The sequence below is a fragment of the Cavenderia fasciculata genome (assembly GCF_000203815.1).
Source record: "Cavenderia fasciculata unplaced genomic scaffold Scf_EU5ZYIE01EUG8B-5, whole genome shotgun sequence".
Taxonomy (NCBI): Eukaryota; Evosea; class Eumycetozoa; order Acytosteliales; family Cavenderiaceae; genus Cavenderia; species Cavenderia fasciculata.
The window spans coordinates 685,315-698,065 of record NW_004457642.1 but is presented as its reverse complement, the minus strand read 5'-3'; the positions used below and the strand labels follow the sequence as shown (position 1 = coordinate 698,065).

The window sequence follows — 12,751 nt, the reverse complement described above, 5'->3', positions numbered from 1 at the left end:
CCGCGTGAGTGAGTGAGTGTATAAGGGGGTGATTGTTTTTTTTATAAGTCCCTATCCTTGGACAAAGGACTTACAATTGCGTTGTGTGTTGTGAGTATCTGTATCTGTATTTACTTTAATTAATGGTGAATCTTGAACATATAATAATAATATTACTGTTGTTGAGTTTTATGGAGGAGAGAGATGTATGTTTGTTTGTTGAGAGGCCATAGGCTAACTATTCAACAGACATCCCAACTCTTCTCCTCCTCCCTTCGCTTTCATCTCGATTAGATTTTAATTGATGTATGATAGATCCCTTCGTAATAAGGGTGTGGTGGGTGGTGGATGTTTGCGAAAAGTGGAGAGAGGATGTGACAATCAGACCTCACTCAAACCGACGTGACCATTTAGGCAACTGTTGTTGAAACAATCGATATCATTGCTTAATTATTATTATTATTATTATTATTCGATGATGTTGATGATGTTGATGAACAAACTATGATATATGTTGTTATTGACTCGTCGTCATATGGTTTGGGGACTTACCTCTTCTTGCCCTAGTAGTCTTGTCCTTTTATTTATTCTTTTTTTGGTAATAATGATGATGGTGGGTGTGTTGTTTTTTGAAAAGTCTAATAATCTAAAAGTCTCTAAACAACAACAACAAATCGTATTGTTTTGTTGCGCAGTCAATTTAAATTTACTTTAGATATTAATTTAATTTAATTAAATTGTTGTTGTTGTTGTTGGTTAATCTAATCTATGTTTGCTTGGTCTTCTCTGTTCAACAAATTGTATAGTTAACAAAAAAACAACAAACAATTGTTGTGAAGCTTTCTTTGATTAAATTGTTTTCAAAAGAAAAAAACCATGGGGACACGGCGGCTTCACACCCCACCACCTCCCTATCACCATACCACCCCCCAGTGTCAACTTTGTTGTATTACGAAGGGGTTTCCTTTCCCTCCTTTTGTTCAAAATGTCGCACACAATAATAATTAAAGATTAAGAGGTATGTGAGGTGTTGAGGGCTGGGTACTTGCAAGTACACACGTTGTTACCTCATATATCATAACCAACCAACAAATACATTATTTATAGATATCAGCTTCTATCTCTATACTTGAGTTATATGTATACATATTATAACTAGCGAGCAGCACAAAAAGATACAAGTTGATGCGATGATCATCATACCTCTCCCACCCACCACCTATTTTTTTATTAATACCAACTTTTAATTAATTAATTTAAAAGCAAGTTCACCTTTCATTTGTGCGAATTATTTATTTATCTTTTCTTTTACAAGTAACGAACGCGCGAGTAGACGATCGTATCTATCAATATCAAGAGAGTTGGATTCTTTTAAAAATATCAAAGATCAAGATATTTTCACTGATCTCGAGACGACGGGGGATTTATCAATCATCTTCGAGATATGATCATCTGACCCAAACATTGGACATCCTCAACAAAAGAAGAAGAAGATTCTTAATTCTTAATTCTTTGGTTCATTCATCATTCTTGGTCTTTTTATCCCGACTAATAATATTAATAGGGCAAATTTCGTCTTGTTTAAGCCGACTACAAATACACTACGACTACTACTACCATTATTATTAGTATCAAAGAAAAGGGAGAATAGATAGCTACATTGATGATAAGTATCAAGATACTATACATATATATAGTTTCACTATTGGTGTTGTTTCACTGTTCTGTTCAAGTGAATTCACAAACAATAAGTGTAGGTGAAGGTAATATTAATAGGAAGCTGAATAAGATCTAAAACTCATACATCAAGACTAACAATGATGATGATTGCTATTATAGTTAATTCAGCATCATGGATTTTGAATCAATACGGAGTTTCATCCATACCAAGAGATACTTCAATGTGTAGTTATACCGGTATTACATGCTCAACTAATGGTCTAACTAAAATGTATGTTTCAACCGAAATAAATTAAATTAAATTAAATATGTACTCACCAACCAACTCTCTCTCTCTCTCACTCATATATATATAGTGAATTATCAATTGATGGGTATACATCAACCGGTCAAATACCACTTTCAACATTGACATTCACATTTCCATATTTGACTAGTCTCATGATCAACCGATCATCTATCGATATTCCAGTTGCTGATCCTACTTTAAATTTATTTGATAAATTGGTTAATTTACCTGTACTTAATATCATCAAGTATGTTAACAGCACATTTACCTTAAATTGGTTACAATCAAATTAATTTAATTAACTTAATTTAATTTAGAATTTATAATGATTCAACATTATCAAATATACCAGCTACATTTCCAACAGGATTAAATGTACTGGGTACATTGGAATTAAAAGATAATGTAAATCTTGTATCATTTGCAGGTGGAGAGTTTCCAAGCCACGCCAATTTATTTACCATCAATATAAGAGGTTCACCACTTCAAAATTTTGATATTTCCAGTACCAGCACTAATCTCCCTCGATTGAATGCAATGCATTTATCATTTGCCGTAAACAATCCAAAACAATTAAACTTTCAACAATCATCATTCCCAAAACTATCCACTCTAGGATTATATAATGATATTGGTAGTCCTTCAATCACTGTAATTCATAATATCTCAATCATTAGCGTTATGTTTGTATTCACTCATAAATAATATATATTTAATATTAGATTAAGGTATTAATTAAATATTTATATTTTCTAGTACTCTTATGGGAAATAACTTTCATTTAAATGTAGTAAATACATCAAAGGTTGGTGCATTGTAAGTTAATAGCTTAGATAAATTAATTTAAATTAATATTAATAGAAATATACTTATTTATATTTATATTTATATTTATATTAATTTAAATTTAGGAAAATGGAAGGAAGATTATCAACATTTGCACCATCAATTGATCAATTTCCATTGATGAGAATTTTAGATATTACTACATCAAACTTGGTTACTTACCCATTTACACAATTTCCAATTGAAATATTATCAATCAATTTCCATGATAATGGTTTTACATCTTTACCAAATCTCTCAACTCCAAAAGGTTTGGTTGCTTTGTATGTCATCTAAATTAATTTTAATCAAAAAAAGAAAACATCTAACTCGAACTCTTTTTTATTTGTTTTTAGAGGATTAACAAATAATGATTTACAAGGTCAGATAAACTTTAGTTTATTTCAAAATACTCAATTAATGGCATTGAGAATTTCAAATAATCCTCAAGTTTCTGGTACAGTACCTGAATCATTTTGTTCAAACTATCTAATTGCCAATAATACTGGGCTGTCCCAAATACCTGATTGCTTCTGGTGTTATGATCAAGACCCTTTAATACTATCAATATCTCCTCTTCAACGTCCACAAAATTTTATTTGTAGTATGTAGATTAAATTTAATTAATTAATTAATCTTTTTTCATCCTTTTAATTCATTTTTTATTCAATCTTTTTCTCTAAAGATGTTGATTATGGATCAAATTATTTATATTCAAATAATGGAATAGTAGAGTTGCGCGGTAGGAATTTGGGATGGGGATACTCTGATACAGAAGGAACATATAGAGTATCTCCAGTCACCCCGAATATTGATATGCTTATTGATTTTATACCAGCTCTACAAATTGGACCACCTAGAAATGTCTCTGTAAGATTTCACAGTTTTATTGGATTGTCTTATCCATTCACAGTGGTTGAAGCTGGTATTAATATTGGCACAGGTTATGCAATGTCTCAAGCACCAAATTATACCATTGTCAATCTCTATCCTCAATTTTACAACTCTTATATTGGACACAATATAACACTCACCTTTTTATCAACTGGTATTAAAACATCTTGCCTTATAACTTCAAACACTACAAATACTATTGTTTGTCATACCAACCAACCAGTTCCATTTGGTTTATATAATATTACATTATCAAATCAATATTTAAATGGTTCTTTATCAAATTGTGAATTTACTCAATGTATGTGTATTAAAAAAATAGAAAAACAAAGATGTATTCATTTATATTTACATTTTTTTATTTATTATTTTAGTTTATCCAATAGTAATGACAGTGACAACACTAGATCAAATTATAAAATCTGGATCTAAATTTAGTTTGTCTGGATATTACTCTACATCAACTCCAACAGTTTTATTCAACACTGTTAACGGAAATAGTAGTTGTCTTGTCACTTCTTTCTCTGGTAGTGATATTCAATGTACTCTACAAGAGAATATCAAGGGTTCTCAACCTAGTATTATTGTTTTAATTGACAGTTATAGTTGGGTTTATATTCCCCAAAATATAACAACACCCTATGATCAATGTGTATTGGAAACATTCAATTGTCATTATTATAATAATAATGGTCAATGCTCATATGATGGTGTTTGTATTTGTTCTAAACCAACATTTTATAATAATTGTTCAATTGGTATGTGTTTAAAAAAAAAACAATCTAATTTCATTTAATATTAATAATTTATTTTTAGTTTATCCAATCGTATCATCAACATTAATTAATAGAGATGATCAAAAACTATTAACATTTTATGGTGATTTTGGTCCATTTAATCAATCAAATGCAATTGTATTGCTAAATGATACTATCAACTGTCAAATAACATATACCTCACAACCAATGATTAATTGTACACTTTCAAGTCAACCAAACCCAGGATTAACATCTGCAAAGATTCAAGTTGACTCTCTTTGGGTTACTATTAGAGATGCACTATTATTCAAACCAATGAATAATAATAATAACAGCGATTCATCAAGTGGTGGAGGTCCCTCTTCTCAAGATAAATGTAAACAAGATACAAATGATTGTTATGGTCATGGTTATTGTGATGAAAATGGAAAATGTCAATGTGATCTATATTATAATCAAGATGATAATTGTAGAACTAAATGTATGTAACAAAAGAAGAAGAGAAAAAGAAGTATTAAATATTAATTGTTTTTTTATTTAGTTTCAAATTCAACGATAACACCAAATATGACATCACCAACAATATCATTTGATATTGATGGAATGAAATTTAGTTTTGAAATGTATTCAATTCAAGAGGTTGGATTTGATAATCAAGATTTACCAATTAAAGAATTATTTGTATCAGATTACAATTGGTCTGTCAATATTGAGTATAGTGATAGTTTGAATACTACTACTATTGTAACCTATCAACTCAATATTACTAATGGTACCACCAACTCTACATCACCATTTTACCAACTCAATGTTTCATCGATTGTCTCTTTCTCTAAACAACCACGTGACATTACATTTGGAGATCAAGTCATTCATATTAATCCATATGCCATTAAATTAGAGGTTGGAATTGATGGTTGGTCATACTCTTCCAATTTAGCAACATTAAAGGTACTATTCAAAACATCAATATCACAAGATCAAACTTTTGTTTTCGATTGTGAAGAAAAGCCATTGGACAGTTTGCAATATGATGATTTCTCATCAACCATTCAATACCTAAGAGTTGTAAAGGATAATATTCAATTCAATGGTAGATTTTTAGATTATGTCTTGTCAGATGGTAGACCAGCCTATTCAAAAACAGAATTGGTATCACTCTTTAATACCACTACTAGTAGTGGGGAGGAATCAATTGCAACGATTAGAGTTAATCTACCACAATGTAAATCATGTATACTCGATCCTGATTTCTCACCATTATTAATTGAAAAGGGAAATCAAGATTGTAATGATAAATCAAATACATGGAGAATCATAGTTGGCGTTGTTGTTGGTGGAGTTGCTTTGATTGCCATTGCAACAACAACTACCATTCTATTGAAAAAGAAATATGCATATATTCAACAACAAAAATTAATTCATATTAAATTAAATTCTTTGGTAAATAAATAAATAACTAACCAAATATTCGGTCAATCAATCCTATAGATAATATTATTTTTTGTTTAAATATATATAATTAAATTTATTTTAAAAAAAAGATATTGTTCTTTTTTTTTTTCTATCTATTTTTTTTTTTTTAGGACTTTCTTTTCTTATTATTATTAACGACAGTTTTGAAAGCAGAAAGATGTTTAGTTCTCTTATTTAGAGTATTGGTATCGAGAGGAATGTAGGCGTATGGTTGTACGGCGTTGGCGCCCTTCTTTTGTTCACCCTTCTTTTGAGAGTGTTGTGGATTGTTAAAGTTGACGTTGGTACTGATACCACGAGTTCTGTTGTAACGATCGGTGGCACTGGTGATTCTGGTAATGTTTGTGAGTGAAGTCTTGGTGGTCTTGGCAGTCTTGGCGGTCTTGCCCGTCTTTGTGGTAAACTTGGTGGCAAAGGTTCTCTTGGTAAAGGCCGACTTGAGGTCTTCGTCCATTTGATCTTCGTTGCCAGAGTCGTCACTATCGTCATTTTCATTGTTGGCACGCTTGTTGATCGACTTTTGTTTCATGGCACGGTAACCGGCCTTCTTTTCATAGGCATCGGCTCCCTCTTCAAAGACCTCGTCGATAAGTGCCGACATGGATCTCTTCTTTTTGAGTTCTCTCATCTTTTGACGTGGATCCATTGGTTGGTCTTCGTCTTCGATGATCATACGACCCTCGCCGTCAGTGTCAAAGTACTTGCTGATGGGTGTCTTTTCAGCCACTGAATTTGGTTTGCGGATACGGACCTTGCCCGACTCGTTCGAGGCAATGTTGTTCATAGCGCTTCTGTCCAAGTAATCGATTGGTTCATCACCTTCACCGACGATCCAGTTGTCGCCAGTGTCTCTCTTGGCGGCCTTCTTGACGTTGAACAAGAACTCTTCAATGTCGTCGTCCGACTCGTCTTCAGACAACTCATTGTCGACAATCTCGCCGTCGCTGTCGTCGTCTCTGCCGGCACCAGTCTTGCTAGTCTTGCTTGTCTTGGCAGTCTTGCTACTCTTGACGGAACGTGTGTCGTCGTCGTCGGCCATGGCGTCGTCGACGTGTGACTGTTGCTTCTCCTTGAGCTTCTCAGCACGCATCTTTCTACGCTGGATGTGTACCAACACCTTTTTGAAACCCTCTTGCGACATGGCGTGCAATTGGTCATAGTCGAAACGCTTCATGAGACGCTGCAACAAGATCTGGATCATGATACGGAAGTAGTTACGGTCGCTCTCGGACGACTTGGACAAACCATCCATCAACATTTGCAAGTGTGGCTCAATGACAGAGTTTTCACGGAAGCAGGCCATGACGACACGGGTAAAGCCCATCACGGACTTGACAACCTCACGATGTGGACTGTCCATGAGTACAAAGAGTGTAGACAACATTTGAGAGACTGTCTCTAATGGTAAGAGGTCACGGAACGAGTGGACGACACGCGAGATGGCGACGATGGTTGCAGACACCATCATGGGGGTGATGGAGGCCAAACCGGCGGCCATCAAGTGGATGTACTCGACCAATGCCTCTGATTGAGCTTGTTGGATTTGTTGTTCACGTGGGATACCCTTCTTGAGTTGAATGCAACGTTGAGCTACCAAACACATGACCTTGCCCATTTCAATGACCAAGTCGTTGGACATTTCCTTACACTTTTTGTTGACTTCCTTTGTACATAGTATAATCTCTGGCACCAATGATGGAATCAACTTTTGACGTAATTTGGTCCAACTGACAGCCATTGCAGATGATCCTCCTCTACTTCCAAATGATGAGAAACCTGAACGTGTTGATCTCATTGATCTACCTCCAAAACTAATAGTTGAACGTGTTTCCATTGTCTCTTCTGCTCCTTCCTCTCCTTGTTGATTTCCTTGGGTGAAAGCATTTTCAAAATCTTGTTGTAATTGTTGTTCAGATTGAGAAGTGTCACCATACTCTAGGATGGCTTGTACAGCTTGCTTTATACAACGAATACGAAGTTTTTTGAGATTTGGTGAAGATTGTTGAAGGTTAAATGTAAGGATGGTCTTGAGTTTATCTAAATTCTCCATGGTGAATGCTGGATGATGAGCCATGATACGATCCAATACCTTAAAGGTACGTTTTTGGATACCTGGATCTTGTGCTTGGAATTGTGGTTTGATGACCTTGAACAAAGTATTCAATTGCTCCAAACTACCGTTGGATGGTGTCACCTCGTCAATGACATCTTGTTGTTCGGCAAATCTCTTGATGAAACCCATAGTCAACTCGGTGAGATAGTAACGCTTGGTCTTGATCTTTTCCTCGGGCTTGAGACGACGTGTCTCCTCTTCCTCTTTTTGAGCTTCGAGTAGTTTGGTGACGATATTATTAAATAGATTGTTGACGGTGGTTGCATCGGCAATGGACACGTATGCTTCAATACATGCTTGCAAGTATTGACGGATATCGTTCTTGGTCGATGGATAAATGTTAAACATGATGGGCAAAAAGTTTTTGGCAAACCCTGCGACCGTCTTGAGGATGGCAGCGGCACGTGTGGGTGACATGGTCACATGACGACGGTGCAATGGCAGGTAGATGGGGTCTTGGTCAGCATCACGAGCAGCCTTGAGTGTGTTGATCATGGTAGTGAGACCAGTACAGACGATGGGACGAATGACCTCATTGTCTTGCAGGGTGGTACCAAGTGTCTTGGCAATCGACTTGAAGGCAGTGTCACCGTCGACTGGGTATGTAAGGAAACCGGGGAGTAACTGCCACACTTGAATATAGAGAATGTCGAGGTTCTTGGCTTCAATCAATCTATTGTCCTCGAGACATTCGTTGGACTTGGTCTTGAGCACCTTGGACATGGGCAAAAAGTAGTCGGTAAAAGCAGCCAACTCTGAAAACTTTAAGTGTTTCTTCATCAACTGCAAGAGGAAGCCACGGTTGGGACGTGTCTTGTCGTCGGGGTGAGCGTCGAGATTGAGTGGCAAGAGGGTGAGTAGGTTACGAGCACCGATTGCGACCAAGGCACTAGCAATCACTTGTTGCACAGTGTGTTGGAGACCGCCGAGTGAATCAACGCCCAACAACAACTTGTCGAGCAATGGATGAGCTTGTGATCCAAGTTGTTGGAACATTGACGAAATGACTTGCAAGATCAATTCCCATGAATGTTTGTATGTATACTTTAAACCTTCCATCAAAGTTTCAATAATCTTTTCCAATGGTGAATTAAATTGTTGATTCTTTAATGATACTGTTGCTTGTGAAATCATCTCTTCATTTATACATTCTACAATTACATTCTAAAAATAAATTAAAATAAATAATTAATTAAATTAATATTTGTATTTACAAAAAAAACACTTTATATCTCAAGTTGGTTTGTATGTTTACCTTGAAACCATCCATTGTAACCTTTGTAATATCTTGTTTATCAGAACTAAAATTTGACATTAAAGTTGTAAAATAATTTTGTAAATGTTGATTACATAATTGTTTATCCAATCTAAAATTTTAGAAAAGAAATGAAATAGGATTAATAATTAAATAATATAATTAAGTTTGTTTGTTTGTTTGTTTGTGACTTGCCTTGAAAAATGAAGATAAGCTTGAGTAATTAATTCAGTGTAAGCAATAGTTGATCTGATATCAATACCAGATGGTGAGAATTGGAATAATACTTCGATGAGTTGTTGAATGTGAGTTCCAATAAGTTGATTGGTACGGAAGAAAAGGGTGCCAATAGTCTTGTAGCAGAGGGGAGTGATTGAGCTGTTACCCAAACTGGTCAATCTAATGATAGAATCCATCAATTGGGAGACAAAAGATGGTTGGAGAAGTGGAACGAGTTCGTGAGACACGTTGAGGGCATGGTAGGCCTCACCCATTGTCTCGAGGGTGATGTTTGAGAAAATGTCACGACAAAAGTTGGTTGATACCTGTGCAACGATCTTGATCAATCCTCCACGTGGTCCACAGACACCCGAAGAGTTCAAAACCAAGATAACCTCTTTCAAAGCCTTTTGACGAATCTTGCTACGTTGATCGACCGAACACTTTAATAATAATGCATAGGCTTTGATATGCTCGCTGGTTTGCCACGACTGTGTATCAGAGTGTGTCAATGCTCTACCCAATACTACAACACATGGTTTCATAATCTCTTCATTTCCAAATTCCTCTGTCATATATTTCATTGACATTGTAATCAATGTATCACTAATATTTCTAATTAATTGTTGTGATACTCTTTAAAACATCAAATAAATAAATAAATAAATAAAAAGATATTAGTATATATATCTTATATCTTATATCTAATATCTATATCTATACCTTTCAATGACGATTGATAAGAGTTTAAGTAGATCTTGTTTTTGTGATGGTTGATAGTTGCCGTCTTGGAGTGTCGATATGATCAATGCAAAGTAGGATGCAGGTTGAATGGGTGCGTTCTTTGTCTTGACGACATCGGTCACTGCATTCAAGACGACTGCCAATCGACGAATACTCTCATTGCTCTTTTGACTCGATGCACTGAGTATATTGGGGAATATCTCCTCTACTGTATAGTTGTATACCATTCTCTCTTCTCTTCTCTACCCCTCTCTCTCTTTTTGGTTTGATGATAGGATAGAATAGGTAGGATAGGATAGTATATGAAAGAAAAAGAAAGAAATTACACGGCGCCGAAATACACTCTTTATGAGGACAAAACACCACCCTCTCTGAGGAAAATCAAAAAAAACGAACGAATCAATTATTATTATTTTCAATTTTTTTTATTTTTTATTTTTTTTTTTTATTAATAAATAATTTAAGTGGAGAGAGGAGAGAAGAACCAATGGTCAATGATTGATTACTTTTTGACTTTTTAAATTTAATATTTAATATTTAATATTAAATTAAATATTTCAGAGTAGAGAGAGTTTGTTTTTTAACAACAACTACACCCTTCATCTTCATCATTCTTTTGTTTCTTTTCTTTCTTTTTTGTCTCTCCTTTTTCAATATCTCCACCTTCAGTCGTAGTAGTAGCACCATCTCCCTTCTTATCTTTACCAAGATTCTTTAATTTGTCACCAGTATCACTAATTCTCTTGCAACAATAACGTTTTGGAACTTCAAAGCCCAAGAAATACATCATGGCCAATATGGTAAACCCAATTTTGAAACCAGCAGACACCTTTGTACCAAAGGAAGCATAGTCACGGAGTACTTTAAAGAATGAAATGGATGACGCTAACTGGAGGCAATCGTGTGTGAAAAAGAGCCACAAGGCCAACTTGAACACTTCCCAAGATCCCTTTTGTTCGTTGAGCTCTTGGTACTTTTCATTGCCACACCACATGGCGTAGAGTGGTGCGATGATGATTGACTTGACACCGTATGTCTCCTTTTTGACAAAACAGAATATCTGGACTCCACATGTGATGGCCATGGCAGCAGACGATAGAATCTGTGTTGCCAACAATGCCTTCTTACCATTGTCGGTCAATTGGTCCTTTTGTGGAAAACTGTACAACGTCACTAGATATGAAATAGATGTTGCAAAGTTTGCAACTAAATTATATGCATAGAAAAAGAATAATACTCTTTTGAATCCTGAACAACAAGCCCTAAATAAATATCGATCAAACAAAAAAGAAAAAAAAAAAAGATATTAATAGAATTCTAAAAATATATTTATAGGTTTAACTCTTTGGTTGTAGCTCTTACATGTTTAAAAATATAATGTGTATTTGAAAGAAGAAGAAGAAGAATAATAATAAGATTGTTGATGACAGTGATGTTCTTCTTTACAATGATGATGTTCTTGTTCTGTTGGTGTTTATTAATAACTAATATCACAAAATGTACATGTGATCAAAGAAGAAGAGCATAAACAAAACAAGAGAAAAGAGATGATAGCAAGAAGGAGAGAGATAGGGTCAACATTTAGACCAAGGTCATCCCAGTGCATTCGGTAAACTCTCAAAAAAGTCATGTCTGATCAACTAGAGAACGGTCACCAACAAGGATATTTTTAATCGAGGCCATCCGCCCAAAAATCTTGATCCGATCCAGATGCCTCATCGTAAATTCATGTGATGTTTACATGATCAATGAAGCAACAGGGGGTCATAGCCAACCAAATCGTCTTTTGGTACTTTTTAATTAATTAATTAACAAACGAGAGATTACATTAATTAATTGAACAAACCCTTCCGACCTAAACCATTCATGTTCCACAGCAATGTCGAGTTGTCGATTTCAAGTGAAGATCGATAGCTATCTACCCGTTACAGGCTACATACACAGAGGGGGTACATTGAGAGGTTCTGCCTCACCTTTGCAAACATTCAATGAACCTGTGTATCTCATGAACTTTCACAAACAATCACAAAAGGTGTCTGTTAAATTTTTGATGGTTTTGTAAAAGCTGGTTGTATTATTATTATTATTATTATTATTGTTATTATTATCTGTATCTAGATTGAAGATTATAATCTTTTCCTTTTGACTCAAATTAATCCGTCAGAGTAATTCTTTCCTTTGTCCCATCAATCTTTGAACTCTAAATTGTTCGATTGATGGCGATCACATTCTTTATCGAATTTGAAAATAATCTCCCTTTACTTTTACTTTCTATAAAGAGAACGACGCATAATCTACTACTGAAGAGTATTAAACTCTTAAAAAGCTTAGAGTTTTTCGATGCACATGAAATGTGTTGGGGTAGGTGCATCACAGATTTGAACAAAAACTCGTTCATAAAAAGATAGTTATAATGGCTACACATATAACGCGTCTAAGGTTTTTAACTTGGTTTCAGGTCCCTAAAAGAAGGTATTAATAGCTAGGGATGATCCCCACCCTCACTCAAAGACATTCAA

At 34.8% G+C, this 12,751-nt stretch overlaps 3 protein-coding genes across 3 annotated transcripts; 1 reads left to right on the top strand and 2 right to left on the bottom strand.

Moving 5' to 3' along the window:
- Positions 1-1,796: 1,796 nt before the first annotated feature.
- On the top strand, positions 1,797-5,880 carry DFA_09710 (uncharacterized protein; the record flags this gene model as incomplete). The annotated part of the gene is made up of 10 exons (XM_004352311.1): positions 1,797-1,930; positions 2,016-2,195; positions 2,266-2,631; positions 2,705-2,764; positions 2,860-3,057; positions 3,130-3,377; positions 3,459-3,968; positions 4,042-4,425; positions 4,484-4,906; positions 4,967-5,880. The coding sequence occupies 10 exons, from the start codon at positions 1,797-1,799 to the stop codon at positions 5,878-5,880; spliced, it is 3,417 nt and encodes a 1,138-aa protein (XP_004352363.1).
- A 127-nt stretch (positions 5,881-6,007) lies between these two features.
- DFA_09709 (uncharacterized protein) lies at positions 6,008-10,459 on the bottom strand (the record flags this gene model as incomplete). The annotated part of the gene is made up of 4 exons (XM_004352310.1): positions 6,008-9,178; positions 9,270-9,381; positions 9,465-10,124; positions 10,212-10,459. The coding sequence occupies 4 exons, from the start codon at positions 10,457-10,459 to the stop codon at positions 6,008-6,010; spliced, it is 4,191 nt and encodes a 1,396-aa protein (XP_004352362.1).
- Positions 10,460-10,812: 353 nt separating this feature from the next.
- DFA_09708 (uncharacterized protein) lies at positions 10,813-11,226 on the bottom strand (the record flags this gene model as incomplete). Its single annotated transcript, XM_004352309.1, has 1 exon — positions 10,813-11,226. One exon carries the CDS (start codon positions 11,224-11,226, stop codon positions 10,813-10,815), a length of 414 nt encoding a protein of 137 aa, XP_004352361.1.
- Positions 11,227-12,751: the final 1,525 nt, after the last annotated feature.